Raw genomic sequence first — 21,846 nt, 5'->3', positions numbered from 1 at the left:
CACTGTCAATTTAGAAATCTGTCTTTTGCACTTTAGTATGCACTAATACATGACTCTTTGAAAGCTTATTATTTAATCTCATAATATATCTGGCAAAGAAAAGGTAAGTCAGTTGCATAGCAAAGCTAATCTCGCTATCCACATCAGTATTCTTATTCACAGAGGTATTAACATGAATTACCATCCTTAGTGAATGTGTTTTTAAATACACTTTCTGCCAATGTACCAGAGAAAATCCTGCTATTGCCCACCGTCCCAGAATGAGCCTAACCACAATATATACATAACAATGTTTACTTGCTCAAACCATGCGCATGTAAATTGCTAATTCTTATTAGGGAATTAGAAACTTTTTCACTAAATGCACCAGCAGAACATTCTGAGGGTACTCCGAAGGTGTCAATTTATTTAGCAAATCATTTAATCAGCAGAACTGAATAAATCCTTACCAATGTTCCTAGGAGTAGCAAGCCAAGGGAAAACAAAGACAGCAGGAAGTAAGACACTGTGATGCCCCCATCTCTGATCAGATCCTGAGGAACAACATAAACCCATAGTTAACCCTGGAGGAATTTAAAGGCCTAGAGAGGCACATAAATGAATGTTCCTAGCATTGCTGTGAAATTACTAATCAGTTTTTAACTCCAGCCAGAAATCAATTATATGCAAACTTCTCAAAAGCAAAATTTCATACTCAGATCCCTATCCAAATTTCACAATCACTATCATCAAACCTGCCAAAAATACTGAATCTGCCACCTCTTATATAATATTCATTTCTAGAACTAGAGTGAATGATCCAGTGATCTAAAGATGTCCCTTTGAAGGGTTTCCTTCTTCTTGGTGCTGCTTTTGTGGTACAATCTGAGGATCAATCAGACGTTAAACTCCTCCCTAGCACATGACATCATGACTAAGTACCAAACTAGATGAGACACTGAAGGTGCACAATCAGATCATCTTGTCTTTTTTAAAAAAACAGCTGTGGGTAAGCAAATTGGAATAGGACTATGATGCAGGCAGAAGGTGGGTTTGATTTTTTCATCCTATACTGGTTTTCCCCTAAAGCTGCTATTTGTCCCATTGACAGTTTTGAGGGGGTAATTTACAACAAGAAAAGGACCCAGAAGGAAAGGATTGCCCCTTCTCTTACTGCCAGAGTTTAACTCTAACTTGAGGGTTGACATACCTGTTTTTAGTATTACACTAGGAAAACGTGCACTGAAAATGCACTGCACTGTCTGTGGAAGCACTTCCAAATGTGAGGTTTGGGCTTTGGTGTCACCAATATGCAGATAATCCACAGCTCTACTTCTCATTTCCACCCACAAATCCCAGGAAGGCTGAAGAACTCCTGAACAGGTTTCTGGGTATGGCTTTGGAGTTGATCAAGATGAACAAGCTGAGGTTTAATGCAGACAAGACAGAGGTGCTATGGATGGGATAACTGGCTGATCTGGGTGGACTGATATGATCAGTGCTGGATGCGATTGCTCTTCCTTTAAAGGGCCAGTTCTGTAGCTTGGGCATCCTTCTGGACACAGTGCTGCCTATGGCAGCATAGGTGGAGTCTGTGGCCAGGTAGAGTGTATTTTACCACCTTAAACTGGAACTTTAACCCTTTCTGGGCCTTGCCTAAGTAATCAATGCCCTAATTACAACCAGGTGAGGCTACTGTAATACACTCTACATGGGGCTGTCCTTGAAGATGATTCAGAAATTCCAACTGATACAGAATGCTGCTGCTCTGTTGCTGGTGAGGGCAAGGTGATAGGAAAGTGCTGGTTTTAATATTTATAGTTCTGAACAGTTTGGTACCAAGTTATTCGAAAGGCTGCCTACAGCCACACAAACCTGCTGAGGCACTGAGATATGCATCAGAAGCCCTATTAGTGTGCCCATCTGTGAGAACAAGCCCTTTTGGGGATGGCTGCCTGACTGTGGAACTCCCTCCCCTTAGAGATGTGTCTGGCGTCTAAGCTGCCAATTTTAAAATGTATTTTAAAAACTATGTTTTTGGAACTACCTTTTCTTAAGTAAGGCTTTTTCTAGAGATCTATGTTAGAGACTATTAGTCGCTTATCTATTTTAACTGGCCTTTAAAATAACTGTTATTATTAAATTTAAATTATTATTAAATTATTATTTTTATTATTATTAAATTATTATTAAATTTAAAGGCCCTCAAGGTGGCTTACAAAAAAATAGGCACAAGCATAATGATTAATGATACTGTCTTAGTTAGCTTTGATTATTTTTAAATTGCTGTATTCACTATGGTTTTTATGATATTGTGAGCTGCCCTCAGGCTTATGCCCTCAGCATAATTATAAAAATATTTCTGAGCTGCTTGACTTTTCACTAGAGTATAAAAAAACCCATTTCCTGTAACCTTGGCTTCTGGTGCCTATAAATTTTCTATCCCAATGGCATGAAATTTGCAGACATTCTACTGTCCTTCCAGAGCATTTGACTGACCAAATTTCAGACAAATAAGAGAAACGGATCTCCCTTTTACATGCAGTTTAAAAAGATGCACAGACAGCCAAACTTCTGCCTAAACCAAACAGAGCTTTCCACTCTTGCCAATTTCACTGCTACATTTCCTTCCTCCCTATAACCTTTCTGTGAATACAATTCCAGCCTATTTTAATGCAAAACAATGCCTCCAGTGCAAAACACCTAAAAACAAATGAATTTATGAATGAACACACTTGTTTCATTTTCGTTTGCTCAAATTCCTATTTGTTTTTACTATGAAAATGACTGAATATGTGTTCATCCATTTTGTTTTCAAAAACAAATGCACACCTCTACCTTTCAACTGTTGTGAATTGATATGCCATCCCATGCAGAGTAAATATTCACAATAGGCAGGCATGGCCATGTACAGATGTATACTAGAGTTTTTCAAAGAACTACAATATTCTTTACTGAAAACAAGTAGATAACATGGTGCCCTCCAAATGTTGGGGACTACAACCCACATCAGTCCCACCAGTACGACCAATGGTCAGGAACGACTTTAATTCTAAAATCAAACTCTACAGTCAGAATAGGGGTGGGGGAACTGATCTGAACTGACTCACTTCAAATAGTAGATAATCTGAAAATACCTCCTGAAGCACAAGGAACTTCTGATTATGCATAATGAATCTAATTTAAAAGATCACATAAAATCCCACATGTCTAAAGCAAATATAAGGATGTATAATAGTTTGACTTCATTGCTAGGTGAATAAAGGAAACCGTTTTTATTATACTTTGACCAGCTGATGTCCAAAAGAAAAAAATGGTAAGACCAGTTAGTAGAATTAGAAGTTAAGGAAATTTGGGTTCAGTAACTTCCAGTAACTTTGGCTTTCAAGGTACAATCCAAAGAGGCAAGCTTAAGTCAACAGGACTTAAACATACTAACTTTCTGTGCTGCATTTAGTGTTCTAGATTATTTGCAATGATGAACACTTGCAAGGTGATCCTAACCATATTTACTTAGATGCAAGTCTTACTACCTGTAACAAGATTTACTTCCAAGTATGCATACTTCTGGTTGCAGCTTTAAAGAGATAAGATATAAATATGTTAGGCAACAGAAGTACATAACTTCTCCATTCTGCATTACACAACAACCAACAGTTTGTTTATATATCACCTCTGTATAAGTGGGGACCTGTGATAAATCTTACAAGGCAGAGGTGAAGGTGGTCAGGGCAAGGAGGAGGATATGTTTCTTCCTTTTACTCTCCATTCCACCTTCTCTCCACTTCCACCTGTATTTTCTAGCTCATGGAACTGGCTCTGGAGACAGCACCTGTGGCTCCCCCCCTTTTGAGCCTGGGAGCACCAATATCAAACAGAGGAGCTGTGATGCCTATCCACAGAGAGCTGTTGCCACTACAGCCCCTCAGCTTTAGCTAGGAAGTATCTGGCTGTACTGGCAGAGGATCCATGGAGCTGCTTCCTAGCAAAACCAGAAGGGCTACAGTGAAGGCTGTCCAGCCTCACAATGGCTTTGGGGACTGAAAGGCTATATGTAAGAGTGGGAGAGTACAATTCCTCTCCCCTTCATTTCCCCCTTGTCATCATGGAAGCCTGTGTTAGGCTGAAAGGTGGGATGCCCCCAAAAAGTGGGGAGAGGAGGAAACTGAAGTCGAATGTCCTTTAAGGCCTCACCTTTAAACCATGAAGGGGCAGTTCCCCCTCACTTGAAAGAATCCTTGTGGGATTGAAACATGTCTAGGGGCACTGATCCTTCCCCAATTTTCCCTTTTAGGCCTCATGCTCAAGGGAAGCTAAGGGGAGTGTGAAAACTGTCAAGGAATAAAGTAATTGTTCCTGTAACTTAGATAGTAGTCTATCTATTCATTTCTGCACTATACGTTCAGGAGACTATAATATGCAAAATTAACATTTCTGAAAACCCTTTTTTGTGGAAATAAAGAAGAATATGGTACAAGACTCTGGAGCAAAGTGGATCATTTTGTTTGCTTGTTATTTACTATAACACAATGACAGAGATTGCAACTACAATTGGATGGAAGTATTTCACAATTCCTATTTATTGCAGTGGGGTTTGTATGGCGATAATGTGCCTTAATAGATTGTTCCTTAATTCATTATGAGCCAGAGAATTTACATAGCACAGCACACATCATGCTATGTGACACATTCATCACTTATACTTAATTCAAGAAACTATTTATATTTCTCAAGATGACTGATTGCTGTGCTGCATTAAAGCATAGAGAAATCACTGAACATACCCTGCTAGGATCTGTAACCAGCCGTCCAAGTGGAGTAAGCAAATTGGACAATACATCAAAAGCATCCTGAACTGCTGGGATTGTCTCACAGCCACCACACCAAAACATAAGGGAGAAAACCTGTGCAGTCAATCAGATAATTAATACAGATCAGGAAAGAAAACTCTTCATTTTAATTTCAAGGCTGCATAGCCAGTTTTTTTTGTTTAAAATACAAATAAAGATAAATACATTTTTTTGTTATCCATCAGGCATTACTGCAGGTTGCATACATTAACTGGAATAAAAAGACAAACAGATTGTTACCTAGTTGCAACATGGCACAGTTTTTGACATAATTTCAACTATATCAGCCTATATGATGTAGGAAATCTGGTCCCTAAAATGTATGAATCTAAAAAAAACAAAAGCAATGTTGTCCTTTTCTTTTTTCAAAAAGCGATCTGCATCTGAGTTAAATCTGAATCCTTACCAAGATCTGTGACAGGGCGAACAGATATATAATTCCTCCTGTTTTTATTCCATTCCACCAGGCCACCCAGCTATGCTGTGAAGTCTCCTCAGGACCTTTCTGAGATTGCTCTGCCTTGCTTTGTGGTTCCTGCTGTCCATCAGCTCCATTCAATGGTTCCATCACAGCTGGATTTGAAAGACCTTCAAGCAAGCAAATGAAACAATCAAATTAAAACAGCAATGTAACCTTTCCACCTCTTGCTGGGGCTACAGGAGCTACATAGGCAGATGGACAGAAAAAGCTGTCAGTTACCTGTTGGTAACCACAAGTAGTAAATGCAGCTGGAGATATGAACACCACACTTTAGGACAGCAATCCTTGTTACTTTCATAGGAAAAATGTAGTGTGGGTAGATATATTACCACCCATTTTTCCCCTGTAGCAGCAGAATCAGGGTTTTGTTGTTCATTAATAAGCTGTCATTTAACTCTTGCCCTGCTTAGTAATTTAGGTTACTAATTTAGGTTTCCAGTTCTCTTCTTTTGGGCTGCATGAGGTCATATGCCTTTGCTTTAAATGTTACATATATTTGCTACAATAGTTCACTGATCTAACCATTTTGAGGTGCTCACATAATACCAATAAAAGAGCTTCTAGCCCGAATGTGATTGTGCAGTATTACACAAGTACATTTAATAACATTTAGTTAAAGGGAACCATGACTTTTCATACTACTTTCTCAATGAAATGCCCAAAACAGATGTGCTACATTCATACCACAGATTCCCAGGCAAATTACCACACTTATTTGGGATATAAATCCCATTGAATTCAGCTGAACTTACTTCTGAGTAAACATACATAGGATTTAGCAATAAAACTTGGAGTAAGCCCATATATCATTTGTTTTCTTGTTACACCAACAAATTCAAGAAGAAAAATAGATTCTTAACCATGCATGTAGTTGAGAAAAATGGAAATTTGTTCTTTTTGCCCTGATCAAAGACCTATAATTCTCAGCTGCAGCTGTTTCAGTACAATATTTATTACAAACATTATTACATCTCACCAAGGTGGAGTACATGGTTCTACCCCTCCCCATTTTATCCTTACAACAATCCTGTGAGGTAGTTTAGGCTAAGAGGTGGTGATGGGCCCAAGGTCACCCAGTGAACTTCATGGCTGAGTGAGGATTTGAACCTTGGTCTCCCAGGTCCTACTCTGACACTCTAACCACTACACCACACTGGCTCTTATTACTCTGCTATAAGTTGCTTACCGCTCTGCTCAATACAAGCTCCTATAGCTAAAAGCATGTGTGAACTGGGGATTGAATTGGGCTGTAACAGTTAAAATAGGAATTTGATTATTTATTTATTTATTTATTATTTGATATATATCCCACCCTTCCAGCAGGAGCCCAGGGCAGCCATACAAGTGGTCTTAAAATGACCATACAAATGGTCTTAAAATGAAACTGGTTTGCTTTAAACAGAAACACAACTTTCTTTCTCCCTGCAGCTGGCTTTTGAATAAATCAACAAATTAAACTGCTTAATAAACCTCTTCTGTGATGGTGAGCAGCAACCTCTTCTTCCCACCCCCTCTCTCCTACCCAGACCCACCCACAAAATGACCTATTGCAATCTCCGGGCAAACTGAAGAGTAGCTGTGTGCCAAAACATTTGAGGAGACTTGCTTGACTTTATAGTCATTGCTGAGTCACCAATCCTCTCCACGTTAATTTTCACATTGCTCCCACTCAGTCCACCTGTCACTTCATCTGGAATGAGAGACAGAGGGAATGAAGCAATGTTCTCCATTCCAACACAGTTCACCAGCAGGTTGCATTCCTATCTTGGCTTGAGGCACCTGAAAACTGACGGGAACTGTTGTCCCTAAGCATACATGACATGCACATGTGTACAACAAAAGCCTGTCAGCTGCTTTTCTCAGCAGCGGGCAGGGAAGGAGTAAAGCACCACCAACTCTAACTGCTTCTCCTGAAGGTGAGGCCCTGTTACCTATGTATCCATGTAACATGCAGTCCCACCCTCAAGCACAAACCTTCTGCTGCTTCAGCCTGTCCATCTCCCTCATGGTGAAAAGTGTCAGGTATCTACTAGTGTTCACTTTAGCGCTTGGAACCTCTTCCTCTTCGAGCAGGGCATGGGGAACCCTTTTCTGCCTGACAGATACATTCCCTTCTGGGCAACTGTCTGGAGGCCACATGCCAGGGGTAGGTGGAGCCAGAGGAAAAAGTGGATGGAGCAATGAATGTGAATTTTACCTTTGAACTAGGCAATTTTTACATTCCTGTTTGCCCTCCATCCAGGCAAGCAAGAGGCATTATCAGAGTTCAAGAACACATTCCAGCCAGGGAAAAACAGAGGAAGGTGTGAAGCAGGGCTGGCAAGGTGTGTCACCTGGGAAAATCCAAAGGACCAGACAGCGAGGGATGGAGGACCACATTTGGTCCCTGGGCTAGAAGTTCCCCATTCTTGCCTTGGTTGGAGCTTCTTTTCTTTAATCTCTGACCATATTTAAGGGGACATTGGTGAAAATCCTGATGGGGGCTAGCAATTCTCCCCCTTCCACCACTTTTAATTAATTAATTTGGGTTTTACACATCTTGCACCTTTTAAAAAGAAACTCTCTCATAAAGCAGTCCTCTAAGGACCCTATGAAGGTAAACTCTTCTTAAGCTAAAGAGAATCCCTTGAAAGGGAAAAGGAAATTAGAAAACCGCTTCTGATATAAAATCCCCTTCTAAGAAAAGGCAAGATTATGAAATCCAGATATAAGAATTTGTTCTATAGTAAAGGGTGTGGTGGGAAGAGATTATGAAATCATCTACTGAAGTCCATTTTAAATGAAGGAAGCAAACGTTTCCTTTAACAGTAATGCAAGAATGAAGAAAGGCTTGCCATTGTTATTGGCATAAGGGCTTCTGTACTTTCAGCTGCTGAATGACATGCAGAAATTCAACTAGTACAGCTTTCCCTGTAGAAGGAAACAGGAAACTTTAGAGGGGAAAGTTTCTTCTGAAGGAAAAATAATTCTAGGTGATTTAGATCTGGGCTTCTGCCATCCTGTTCCAGTTATTGGGAGCTCATACCAAAGGTGAAAGAGAAGGAATAAGAGAGGACCCTAAGCTGTCAGTATAGCATATGAAATGGTACCTCCATTCATTCATTAGCATTATAACTGCATTTTGTAGATTTAACCACTGTGTAACTTTACAGTTGACAATGAAGACATTGAACTTGTCAAGGATTATCAATACCTCGGCACAGTCATTAACCAAAATGGAGACAATAAGAAATCAGAAGAAGGTTAGGACTGGGGAGGGCAGCTGTGAGAGAATTAGAAAAGGTCCTCAAATGCAAAGATGTATCACTGAACACTAAAGTCAGGATCAATCAGACCATGGTATTTCCGATATCTATGTATGTCAAAGTTGGACAGTGAAAAAAGCGGGTAAGAGAAAAATCAACTCATTTGAAATGTGGTGTTGGAGGAGAGCTTTGCGGATACCATGGACTGTGAAAAAGACCAATAATTGGGTGTTAGAACAAATTAAACCAGAACTATCACTAGAAGCTAAAATGATGAAACTGAGGTATCGTACTTTGGACACATAATGAGAAGACATGATTCACTAGAAAAGACACTAATGCTGGGAAAAACAGAAGAGAGTAGAAAAAGAGGAAGGCCAAATAAGAGATGGATTGAGTCCATAAAGGAAGCCACAGACCTGAACTTACAAGATCTGAACAGGGTGGTTCATGACAGATGCTCTTGGAGGTCACTGATTCATAGGGTCGCCATAAGTCATGGTCGACTTGGAGGCACATAACAACAACAACCATATTAATTATGTAAGAATTAATTCTGAAACCACATCACTGAATATTCCAGAGCAGAGATGGCGAACCCATAGACCTCCAAACGTTGCCGGACTACAGCTCCCATAATCCCTAACCATTGGCTAAACTGGCTGGGACTGATGAAAGTTGGAGTCCAACAACATCTGGACAGCCACAGGTTCTCCATCCATGCTCTAAAAGATAAAATGTTGGGGTTCTGGTTTCACTGGCATGGTCCACCTTTCCATACTTTTGATACTTGTTTAAAAGAGCTAATCAAGAAACCAAACATATTGTTGCGCATCTCCCCAATCCCTGCGCTCCTCCAGGGTTTGGTTTCCTTTGGAAAGAAGGTCAGCGGAGACTGCGGTGTCTTTATGAAATATGGTTTGTTTATTTACACACATTCCAACCTGAGCTTAAGGTGGAGGGGGTTCAAGGAATCGGCAGTCCAATATCCAGCTTTTCCATCTGGGTTCCAGGAGGCACCCCAAATGCCATGGTGCAGACAGCCAGTCTCTGTGCCTGCCTCCAGTTACCAGCCTTTCTCTAGACACAACTACAAACACAAACCTCTCCTAGGCTCCAGGTGTGGGGGGGGGCAGGCTTTCCTGAAGAGTTTCAATGACAAAAGGATCTTCCTGGCTCATTCATCAGTTGCTGGGCACCTAATAGGCCCATTAACTACCTGGCCACTCTATTTGTTTAACAAAAGAAATTCATCTGGCTCAGAGCTTGGAAAAGTTACTTTTTTGAACTACAACTCCCATCAGCCCAACCCAGTGGCCATGCTGGCTGGGGCTGATGGGAGTTGTAGTTCAAAAAAGTAACTTTTCCAAGCTCTGACTGGCTAGCAGAGGCAGCCCCAAGGCACAGGATTCCAAATCAGAGGCAGGAAAGGGGACCCACAGGAATCATCCATTCCAACCCCCATGCTCATAACAATATATACACGGACACAATCCAAAGGCCTACATATGGGTATTGTATGTGTAGTAGGGGTTTTCAGACCCTCTTCCCACTGCTGTTCCTTATGCCCCCAAAACAACAAGGACTGTTTTCTAGCACCTAAAGTGGGGAGAGAAAATTAGCAATTACCTTTTCTTGCATGAAAGCCTTTAGGTGTACAGTAGGGCCCCGCTTTACAGCAATTCCCTTTACAGCGCTTTGCTAATGCGGCGGTTTTGAATTGGGTCCCTGTCCCATATGTGTGGCGCTTGTTCTGTTTTTGCGGCGATTTTGCGATATGACGCAATTGATGGCGCCTGTCGCTCTGAGCTCATCGTCAGAGCTTGGAAACGTTCCTCCTACAGTTGGGCTGATGGGAGTTGTAGTTGAAGCAAGGAACTTTTCCAAGCTCTGAGTATGAGAAGAGCGTCGGGTGCCATTTTACAGTGTATTACTGTATTATCGGTGCAGTCTGATTCAGCGTTTGTGCATTCAGCGTCTCTGTATTCTGGCAATCGAGCGCATGAACAGGTAGGCGGGAGGGTGAGTGGGCAGGGGGGGAAGCGAGAGAGGCATCGGAGGGCAGGCGGCGAACAGGCAAGCAAGGGAGGCAGCGGAGAAAAGCAGAATATCAATCATCTGTTGGGGGGAAGCTCCCCGCACTACACCTGATCGATGTTCCGCTTTCCAGCAATTTTCGCTTTACGGCGGGAGTCTGGTCCCTAACCTGCCGTATAAGCAGGGCCCTACTGTATGCACTTTGGATCCCTGAAAAATTTGGGTAGGAGACCCCCCTTTTCCTTTTCCTTGTAATAGAAGAAAAATTGTCCAGCTTGCCTTTCTTCTAAGAGAGGCTGAATGTGCACAATAATTTTGCCAGGAACAGATTGTGCTACCTGTGCTAGATTGTGCTAGAGGTGATGTGCTTATCTGAGTTGTTCACCATAAATGTAGGACACCAATGGGGAAAGAAAAGATGGAAAACAGTATATAACCAGGACACCAGGAGTACCACATTTCAAACCATTGGGTGATTTTGTTCCAAGGCTAATGGGGGTCACCGTTTTCAGAGTGAGCTGGCCATCCCTTCCAAGAGTAGAATTCCATCTTTTGCAGCACAAAACCTCTCCACAACCAGCAGTATAGGACATGCCACAAAACCAGTATTGATGGGGGGAAATGTGGTTTATTTCATGCTTCTGCTGCCATTTTATAGTCTTTTTTTTTACAGTACATATCTTTAGTTTATTAAGATGTTCCATTATTTATAACAATAACAGAAATGAAGGGGGAAATATACAGTACAATTAGAACTAACAAAAAGGTGATGTTTTGAAACAACAATAATAGCAACAACAACCCAGATATATTATCCTTTTGGGTGGTGCAAAACTATCAGGAAGAAAAAGAAAACTAATAATAATTAAATGATGACCCTGTCCATACAGTCTTGGGCCCCCATGGGATTAATGAAAAAAGATTATAGTCCTTTGAGGGGGAAAATGAACAAGCATGCTACAAAAATATGACTAAGAAAAAGAAATAAAGAATTTGTATAGCTTAGATGGCAAGAAAATGGCTGTAGGTGGTTCTCTAGAGAGCAAAATGCACCCTTATGCAAAGAGGTTAGTTTGGGTCTTACAAATCCTGTCGCTCCTCCCACATAAACCACTATTTTCCCTTTTCATTATTGTTCAAAGTGGAACACATGAATCTTGAATTCAAATTTCATCCATTCACAGTGCATGGATCCAATTCTCTCATTGTGATTGTGAATTCAGCTGTTAAAAGCTGAAGGGATGGTGCTGCTTTATTTGTCAGTTTATAATCTGCCATTAATACATTCACAATGCACTATGTGTCAGTTTGTCAATCAATGGTATGTAACATGTACATAGTGTAACTTATGGCTGGCTGCTTGTGCTTGCCACTTAAAAGCAGAAGAATCATATGAAGCCAGCAAAGTTATCAGAGGGGAATCATAGTTCAAGCCTTACTCAAAGAAATAAATGTTTAAATTGATTGCACATAAGAAAGGGCCCCATTCTTTTCACTGCAAATATGCATTATTAACACGAGGGTTACCAAACTGGTTACCAAATTAATCCCTCACTGGATTGTCACCTTGTAGTGGTGAGTGGGCTTGTGTGTTCCATGGAACCCTGTGAGCGATGACTTCGGGAGTCATGTACTCCCAGCAGGGTCACCCATGGCAGTAAGGTCAAGGGAGAGGAACCAGACAAAACGATCCAAGAATGTCCTCAACAGCAGAACAGGAGGAGAATAACAATGTGTATGTTACAATGGCTGTGAAGGTAGATAAAGGCTGCAGCAGATAAAAGACTTCCAATCGTCATGGTATCCTTGCCATTGGATCAAAGCCTTTTTCTGTCAAGATAGTGTGTTGATTGTCGTGCACCGATCTCCCCACATAAAACAAATTCACGCACAGGCGTCTTCCAACCAACCTTATTTTAGAAGACAATCTTATTTGGTCATGAGTGATTGCCAGTAGTACCAAATTTCAAGCAAGAGGGGCTGTATGCCTTGATCCCTGACTGCCTTTGAGAGGCAGGACACAAGTGACATCCTCAGACTGCAGTGATATAGTACAGTGTGGCATAGTGGTTAGAGTGCTAGACTAGGACCTGGGAGACCAGGGTTCAAATCCCCATTCACTGGGGACCTTGGGTCAGTCACTGTCTCACAGGGTTGCTGTAAGGATTAAATGGAGAGGGAGAGAACAATGTATGCGCTTCCCGCCGCTGTTGGACTGCCCTTCTGGGCTTTGGGATGCCTCCTGTTTGGCGGGGGAACAGCCGCCAGCAGGTGTGGCGCAGGGGGGCCGGCTTGGGGTTGAGGTGTGTTCGCACGGCCTGTTTTCATCTTTGGTGCCCTCATCAGTGGCACTGCGGCACAGTGCGCTCCCTACTGACCGCAGTGGTGAAACAAGAGGCAAGAAGAAGAACAACAAGAATAATAAGATCTGTGCAGTGGAGAGTGGTGATAGCGGCTGCGTAGGACGAAGAGAGTCGTCATGGAGACCCGGGGACAACGAGGGGCAAGAGGGCAGAGGATTTTTAACTGTAGCCGAACCAATTCCATCTGGGGAGCAGGAAAGACACGGACAATTCAATTATTTTGATTGGGGGTGGGGGGCCTGCCTGATCGGCTGACAGGGGGGATGGCATGTGTAGACCAGAGGGGGATGCTGGGGGAGGAGTGGGGAGCCACTACATCAAAAGGCTAGGCGGCAGATCCTGGAGGAATACGGGTGGCAGGCCACGCCAATTTAGGGGAACTGTCATGGCCCCGTCAGAGGACTCCTCAGATGAGGATGACTCGGGAGTAACAGCAGCAGACCCAGGAGCAGCAGGAGACACGGAGGAGCCTCCTGAGAATCCAGCTCCTTCTGCCCCTCAGCTGTAGAGCACCCCAGGGACAGCAGAGGCCCTGCAGCCAGACACAGACAGTGAACAGGATACTCCCCCCTCACCTGCAGAACGTAGACAGCAGAAGGTCAGGCAGAAGAGAGGCAGGCCTGTCTCCTTAAGGCCCAAACGCTGAGGGCTCACACCTGCTGTCCATCCTGCTCTTTATAAGGCACACCTTGGCTGCAGCTTGTTGCTGACTGCAACGTCAGGCGTGGCTTTGTGTAGACCTAGTTTCCCTGCAGCATCTCTTTGACTGACCTCCTTGGCAATTGATCCCGGACCTCCACTGACCTCGCTTCTGGACTTCTGACTCGGCAAGTACGCTTCGGATAGGCCTGGCAGATTTACAACCCGACTGCTGGCTAAGGACTTTCCTTCCCTGCCAAAGACCCAGGAATTTCCAGCCCCCCCCTGACACTGCTGATGCAGTGTAGAGCTGACAGGAACAAGGGATAGATGCGTTATACCCATCCCTTGTTCCGGGCCTGTCCACAACTAGAAGATAATTGGAGGATGCAGGACTTCATCCAACCTTCGACTGCTGTTATGTAACGCCAGGTCTGTGGTGCAGAAGACATCTCTCATCCATGATATGATCCTGGATGAGAACGCAGACCTGGTGTGTATTACGGAGACCTGGCTGGACAAGGCCTCAGCTCCCATACTTGAGGCCATGTGTCCAGCCGGTTTCCAATACGCACAGCAGCTGAGGATTGGTAGGTGGGGAGGGGGTGTGGCAGTTATCTATCAGGGGTCCTTGGTTTTCACCAGACCCCCCCTCCACGAGACCAAGTTTGTTGATTGCATGTACTGGAGGTTGGGCCCAAAGGGCAGTTTAGGGATTCTGCTTGTGTACCGCCCACCCAGCTGCACAGCAGACTCCCTGACCGAGGTGCTCGAGGGGGTCTCGGCTGTGCGGTTGCTCTCCCCCAACCTGTTGGTTTTGGGGGATTTCAATGTGCACGCTGAGACCGCTCTCATGGGAGCCCCTCGGGATTTCATTGAAACCATGACTTCTTGGGAACTGCACCTTAGTAATACAGGGCCCACCCATGTAGCCGGTCATGCTATTGACCTTATGTTTGTCTCGGGTGGGGAGAGGAGTGCTCTGAAAATAGGGGCGGTTTTTTCTAACCCCGTGTCATGGTCAGACCACTACCTGGTGAATATTGTCCTCTCAATGCCGCACACCCTCTGCAGGGGACAATGACCTATTAGGATGGTCCGCCCCAGACGCCTGATGGAATCTAAGGGATTCCTGAATGCGCTGGGGGATTTGGAGCTGACTGAAGGACACCCAGTCGAAACCCTGGTGACGGAGTGGAATAGGGAGATCACTAGGGCGGTAGACCGGGTGGCTCCGAAACATCCTCTCCCCCTGAATAGAACTCAGACAGCACCCTGGTATACACCACGGTTGCGGGGTCTGAGACAGGAGGTGAGACGACTAGAGCGCCGGTGGCGGAAATCTTGCACCGAAGACGATCGGACACTGGTTAGAGCAGCAATAGCGGCCTACCAGGTGGCAACAAAGGCAGCAAAGAGGGAATTTTTTGCTGCCTCTATTGCGTCAGCTGAGTGCTGTCCCAGGAGGCTGTTCCAAGTGGTCCGAAGCCTGGTCGGTCCAGTTGCTCAGGAACCCATGGAGCACTCTAAAGTCTCCTGTGACATATTTGCTAAACACTTTGCCGATAAAATCGAGCGCCTGAAGAGCAGGATTCCATACGCCGTGGATACAGGAAGTGGGCCAGAGTCGGCCAGTGGCATCCCGGTCCGGTGGGATCGGTTTCAGCCTCTCCTCGCTGAGGAAGTGGACAAGGTGCTCTCTACTGTGAAGCCAACCACCTGTCTGCTTGATCCTTGCCCTTCGTGGCTCATTATGAGCTGCAAAGAAAGACTGGGCGAAGGGATCAAGGCAGTGGTAAATGCATCCTTGGAAGAGGGTGCAATACCATCAGCCCTCAAGGAGGCAGTGATAAAGCCCATCTTAAAAAAGTCCTCCTTGGATTCCCAAAAGTTGGATAACTTTAGCCCAGTCTCTAATTTACCATTCTTGGGCAAGGTGATAGAGCGAGTGGTGGCCAAACAGCTACAGACACACTTGGATGCAGCAGATTATTTAGATCCATTCCAATCGGGCTTCAGGACTGGTCATGGAACTGAAACAGCCTTGGTCGCTCTGGTGGATGATATGAGGAGGGCGTTGGATAGGGGAGAATATACCTTCCTCGTCCTCCTGGATCTCTCAGCGGCTTTTGATACCATGGACCACGGTATCTTGTTAAATCGCCTAGAGGGATTGGGAATGGGGGGCACTGTTTTACAGTGGTTCCATTCCTATCTCTCAGGCAGATACCAACGGGTGGCATTGGGGGATGAGGTTTCAGACCCTTGGCCTCTTAATTGTGGAGTACCACAGGGTTCTATCCTCTCCCCCATGCTATTTAACATCTATGTGAAGCCGCTGGGAGCCATCATCAGGAGTTTTGGGCTGCAGCGTCACCAATATGCGGATGACACTCAGCTCTATCTCTCATTTAAGTCCTCACCAGAGTTGGCGGTGCAGACCATGTCCAAGTGCCTGGAGTCCGTAAGTGGATGGATGGGCGAGAACAGGCTGAAGCTAAACCCAGACAAGACCGAGGTATTGCTCGTGGGTGACAAGAGAAGGTTGGGAGACATTGACTTGGTGCTTAATGGAGTGAGATTACCCCTTAAGGACCAGGTCCGCAGCCTAGGGGTCATTCTTGACTCCCAGCTGTCCATGGAGGCTCAGGTTTCGGCAGTGAGCCGGGCAGCTTGGTATCAATTACATCTGATACAGAGGCTGCGGCCCTACCTTCCTATGCATCTGCTCCCATGAGTGATACATGCCCTGGTCTCCTCTCATTTAGACTACTGTAATGCGCTCTACGTGGGGTTACCCTTGAAAACGGTCCGGAAATTGCAGCTGGTGCAGAATGCGGTGGCACGCTTGATAAAGCATAGCCGTCGCCGGGATCACATCACCCCGGTGTTGGTAAACCTACACTGGCTGCCAGTGGTGTACTGGGCCCAATTCAAGGTGTTGGTGTTGACCTTTAAAACCCTATACAGTTTCGGCCCAGTTTATTGGTATCACCAATCAGGCCGCCTTACAAGATCAACCACACAGGACCTCCTTGCGGTCCCACCGGCCAAAACAGTTAGGCTGGTGCGGACCAGGGAGAGGGCGTTCTTGTTTGTGGCCCCCACCCTCTGGAATTCTCTCCCTTATGATATTCGACATGCCTCCTCCCTGATGGGTTTTCGCCGAGCTCTTAAGACTTGGCTATTCAGGCAGGCCTACGGGAATTTTGGGGTGGATTAGCTTGCTGTTGTATTAGTTGATGTTTCTTGATGTTGGATTAATGGATATTATGTTTTGGATTGTTATTGTATTTTATTATGTTGCTGTAAGTCGCCTAGAGTGTCCGTGAATTCGGACAGATAGGCGACTAACAAATAAAATTTTATTATTATTATTATGCCACCTTGAGCTCTTTGGAGGAAAGGATATAAATGCAACATCATCATAATCTGTACAGAGTGAGGGCACACTCTAGAGTTCCTGGGCCAACAATGGAACATAAGAAGCTGTCTTGTACCTGGTCAGACTACTTGTCTATCTAGGTCAGTACTGGTGTCAATTACTGGCTGGATCACTGGCTTACTGCAATGTGTTCTTTGTGCTCTTGAGGTTGGTTCAGAAGCTGCAGCAAAATGTGGCAGCTCAACTGCTCACTGGGGCAGGATATCACCAACATATTACACCGCTGTTGAAAGAATTGCACTGGCTGCCAGTTAGCTACCAGGCTACGTTCAAAGTGCTGGTTTTAGTGTATAAAGCCCTATACAGCTTGGGACCAGGATACCTGAAAAATCATCTCCTCCCTTATATACCCAGTTGATCACTGTGCTCTGCAGGCGAGGGCTTCCTACAGGTACCATCTTATCAGGAGGTCCATTTATTACAATATAGGAATCAGGCCTTTGTGGCACCCACCCTTTGGAACTCCCTCCCATTAAATATTAGACAGGAACCGTGTCTGTTCTCTTTTCAGCACCTACTGAAGGCCTTCCTCCTCCAACAAGCTTTTTAAGTAGAGATAATTCCCAGTCTGCTTCTGTATTGGAACTGTTAAGATTTTTAAAAAATAGGCTTTTAATTGTTCAATCACTTGTTTTTTGCCCAATGGGAACAGGAGACTGAGGAGTTTGCAGCAGCCTGGAGCTTCTATGTTTTCATAACTGATCTAACCATCCCACAGTTTTTGATTCCTATTTCCTTGCTCCTGTTGCTTTTTGACCTTCATAAAATATTCCAAATTCCACAATCCTCCAAATGTTGCATACATTTGTTTTGTTTACTCCCAGCATAAACTTCAGCACACATTTTTAAAGGATCCAGGTATTGTAAATCAAGTTATCTAAACCAAGAGATGTGTATCAAAGTTAAATAAAATTGAACATTTTTTGAATGCTAAAAGCACTTCACACAACTTATCACATTATTTTAGTTGTAAGGATTTCAACAGAATTAATTTATAGGAAGCACTTTAAAAATTGAATGTGATATATAGATGATGCTGATAGTCCTTACAATAATCCTGCAAAGTTATACATGCATTTTTAGACTATGGGCACAGGGTTTTTTCTTCTTTCTCTTAGGGATCTTTGGCATTAGATACATCATTTCAAACCGCAACCTTTTTAAAATACTGGTTTTCCTTAAAAAATGAAAAAATGAAATATAAAAAAGAAAATCTGAGCTTCTCATGGGAACACAGAAGAATATTAGGTTTCATTACACCTACACATAACTAGCATTAGATATCTTTCAGTTGGGACTTCTTTCAATGATGCCTTTTTGTCTTTCCAAGAGGCCCTGCCTCTTCTGTTTTGAACAGCTAACAATGGCCAATTATTGCATAGCAATTCGTAGTCGTTTTTTAAAAGGCAAAAACAAATGTGTGGTTGTTTTACAGCACTCAGTGATTTTCAGTAGTTAGATGTCATTTGGTGATGGACTTCTGAGAAAAGGCTGTCAGTTCAGCAGCTTTTACCACATCAATTGCCCAGCCTCTCAACCATGAAGATGGAAAGCCATACAAAAGCTCTGTAATCCTACTGCTGAAATAAAAACTATATCTGTAAACATTGAAGTACCCATTTCATGCAGACTGAATAAAGTTGAAACAAGGATAATAGATGAAAACCTTAACACAAGGGCCAGAATTTGATGCCAAAGTGGAATGGCAATATGAAGATGGAGAGTCTTCCAGAAAAAATATATTTCATTTAGCTATTGACAAACTGGGACTATGTTTACAGTTTGGGTTATAGAAAATTGATAGTCATCCCTGGTCAGCTGAATGTAGCTTCAAGTGTTCTCCTTGGTATTGTTACCAGATGTGTTCTGGAACACAGTCATAGCAACCAGACCCCAAAGAATAATAGGAAGACTGCAATATGATTCTGTGGCTTGCCAAATTAAGGATGTAAGATTTTAGAGCTTTCCAAGTACATACTTGCCAAACTAAGTATGAAGAGCTGTCCAGGTGGGAATTGAACTTTTTTTTTAAAAAAAAGCAAGTGCCACAGATATACTCCTCTTTTCTGTATAGGTACTCCTGACTCTGTGAAGAGAGGGACACTTAGTTTATAAAATAGTTAGCGAACTGCTGAAATACACATTACAATGAAGCTTTTACTTCAAACTGGATTTTATGTACTATTTGTATCATTAACATACCATCATTTTTCAGTGAAGGGTCTCTCCTGTCCTAGCAGGATTATCCACTACTTTTGTTTTTAAGAACATAAGAAAAGCCTGCTGGATCAGGCCAGTGGCCCATCTAGTCCAGCATCCTGTTCTCACAGTGGCCAACCAGGTGATCTTACTGATATTTTTCATAATAAATAAGTCCTCATAAATGGGATTTTAAAGGTCTTGTTCTTGTTTGTCCTCTTGCTCATAACCTATCCTCACAGTCTATCTTGCTCATAAACTTCTTCACCAATCCCTTCTGGGATAGTTTTTCTATTTCCATAGTTGCCATTGTTTACCTTGAGGTCTGGCCTGATACCATCCAACCCAACCCAGCTTTCAAAATCTGCCTTCTCATGAATCATTGTAACAAGTCCTGTTGATTCCATTCTATATACTTTTATCTTGCTTAACACATCACATCTTTTGTAGAGCTCCTGATTATGTTTTCCCCTTATTCCCCTTATTCCATTTTCTTGTGCAATCAAATACTTTCCAAAACATTTTGGATTACTTACATGGCTAACAAAATAAGTCAATCTTTAGATGACATTTGTACAAGTGAAAACAGTTACCCCTGTTAATTCTTGCATTCAGTGGAAATGTAGCTAAGCCAAAATGTGTCATGTGTCTTCATTGTTTCCCCAAGCAATACAAATTCTACAGATAAAAAGGACACAAAATGCAATGAACTCTAAATACGTTGAAAAGACATCCTGTTAAAAGTGAATGCTTTATTTCACAAGCGCTATGCAAGGGGACAACTTGCAAGCCTATAGCTAAGCATTGTAGTTAATTTCTTGTAAGAGCAAAGCTAACAATTACAATTGACACAGATGGCCTAGAAGTCAAGAATTCCTCCAGACACAAGTTACTGGAAGAAGCACACGCATGACTTGAGAGAGTAATGTACCACAGAGGTGCATCCCAGACACCTCACCACCACCACCACAATTGGAAAGAATATACTGAACCACATGGAAGTGGAACAATGGATTTAGTGAATTCACTGAGTGTCCATCTCCTTTTCCCCATCTTTCTTGTCTGTTCTTTGCTTTGTCTACTGTTATTACTGCAATTGCACGTACTCTTGGATGAAACAGATTCTCAGGTTTGGGTTCAGGCCTGGTTATGGGACTAAATCGGCCTTGGTCGCCCTGATGGATGATCTTTATCAGGAGAAGGACAGAGGGCCACCCTGTTACTCTTGATCTCTCAGTGGCTTTTGATACCATTGGCCATAGTATCCTTCTGCGCCGACTTGGTGAGATGAGTATTGGAAGCACTGTTTTACAGAGGTTCCAATCCTATCTCCAAGGTCATTTTCAGAGAATAGCATTGGGTGATTGTCTTTTGGGCCCCTGGCAGTTGTGCTGTGGGGTGCCGCAGGGTACCATCTTGTCCCCCATGCTGTTTAACATCTATATGAAGCCCTTGGGAGTGGTCATAAAGAGATTTGGGGCAAGGTGTCAGCAGTACTCTGAAGATACCCAGCTCTATTTCTCTGTAACATCTGAATCGGGAGGGGCCATGCAAGCCCTGGACTGCTGCCTGGACTCGGTGGTGGGCTGGATGAGGGCCAATAAACTGATTCTGAATCCTAGCAAGTCGAAGGTACTGTGGTTCCCGAATTCAGATAATTGGTCGGTTGCCTGCTTTGGAAGGGGTTGTACTCCCTCTGAAAGAGCAGGTCCGTATTCTGGGGGTGCTCCTGGATCCATCTTTGTCGCTAGAGGCCCAGGTGATCTCAGTGGCTAGGAGGGCCTTTTATCAGCTTCAGCTCGTAAGACAGCTGTGGCATTTCTGGACCAGGATAGCCTGACCACTGTTGTCTACACACTGGTAACCTCCAGGCTGGATTACTTTAATGTGCTCTATGTGGGGCTGCCTTTGAGGTTGGTCTGGAAGCTGCAGCTGGTGCAAAATGTGGCGATGAGACTGTTCACTGAGGCAGGGTATCACCAACATGTCACCCTGCTGCTGAAAGAATTGCACTGGCTGCCCATTTACTATTGGGTCAAGTTCAAGGTTCTAGTTTTGGTGTACAAAGCCCTATACAGCTTGGGACCAGGATACCTGAAAGACTGTCTTATCCCTTATATACCCAGTCGATCACTGCGCTCTGCAGGTGAGGGCTTCCTGCAGATACCATCTTATCAGGAGGTCCGTTCCACACAACATAGGAAACGGCCCTTTAGTGTGACGGCACCTACCCTGTGGAATTCCCTCCCCTTAAATATTAGACAGGCACCATCTCTGTTATCTTTTCGGTGCCTATTGAAGACCTTCCTCTTTCAACAAGCCTTCTAAGTTGAGACCTTATCGCAGTCTGTGTCTGTGTTGGAATTGCTTTTTAATAAGTTTTTAAACTGTTTTTTTTTAAAAAAACAATGTTTTTAACATTTTTTAAAGATGTCTTGAAAGCTTTTAAAAATGTTTTTAAAGATGTTTTGTTTTAATATATTTTAAAGTCTGTTTTTACAATGTTTTAAAGTGTTTTTAGTGCTTTTGTTTGCCACCCTGGGCTCCTGGGAGGAAGGGGGGATATAAATAAAATAATAAATAAATAAATAATACTATTATAATTTGT

The 21,846-nt window shown here is 43.3% G+C and overlaps 1 protein-coding gene across 10 annotated transcripts in view; it reads right to left on the bottom strand.

Annotated features, from left to right (window-relative positions):
- Positions 1–21,846, bottom strand: part of PTPN5 (protein tyrosine phosphatase non-receptor type 5) — a 103,516-nt gene that overhangs the window by 62,511 nt on the left and 19,159 nt on the right. The window contains exons 1-4 of one of the 10 annotated variants that reach the window (XM_061610186.1): positions 7,644–7,727; positions 5,236–5,417; positions 4,764–4,883; positions 450–533 (exon numbers count right to left, since the gene is read on the bottom strand). In XM_061610186.1, the coding sequence (XP_061466170.1) occupies positions 450–533; positions 4,764–4,883; positions 5,236–5,417; positions 7,644–7,689 (432 nt within the window). In that variant the 5' untranslated portion in view covers positions 7,690–7,727. Of the gene's footprint in view, positions 1–449; positions 534–4,763; positions 4,884–5,235; positions 5,418–5,529; positions 5,796–6,286; positions 6,312–7,284; positions 7,420–7,507; positions 7,536–7,643; positions 7,728–21,846 lie in introns of those variants that run through there. The other 9 variants (XM_061610191.1, XM_061610189.1, XM_061610192.1 and 6 more) reach the window with 9 other exon arrangements.

Source organism: Rhineura floridana, chromosome 2, assembly GCF_030035675.1.
Source record: "Rhineura floridana isolate rRhiFlo1 chromosome 2, rRhiFlo1.hap2, whole genome shotgun sequence".
In the NCBI taxonomy this organism is placed as follows: domain Eukaryota; kingdom Metazoa; phylum Chordata; class Lepidosauria; order Squamata; family Rhineuridae; genus Rhineura; species Rhineura floridana.
This window is presented reverse-complemented; position numbering and strand designations above follow the sequence as displayed.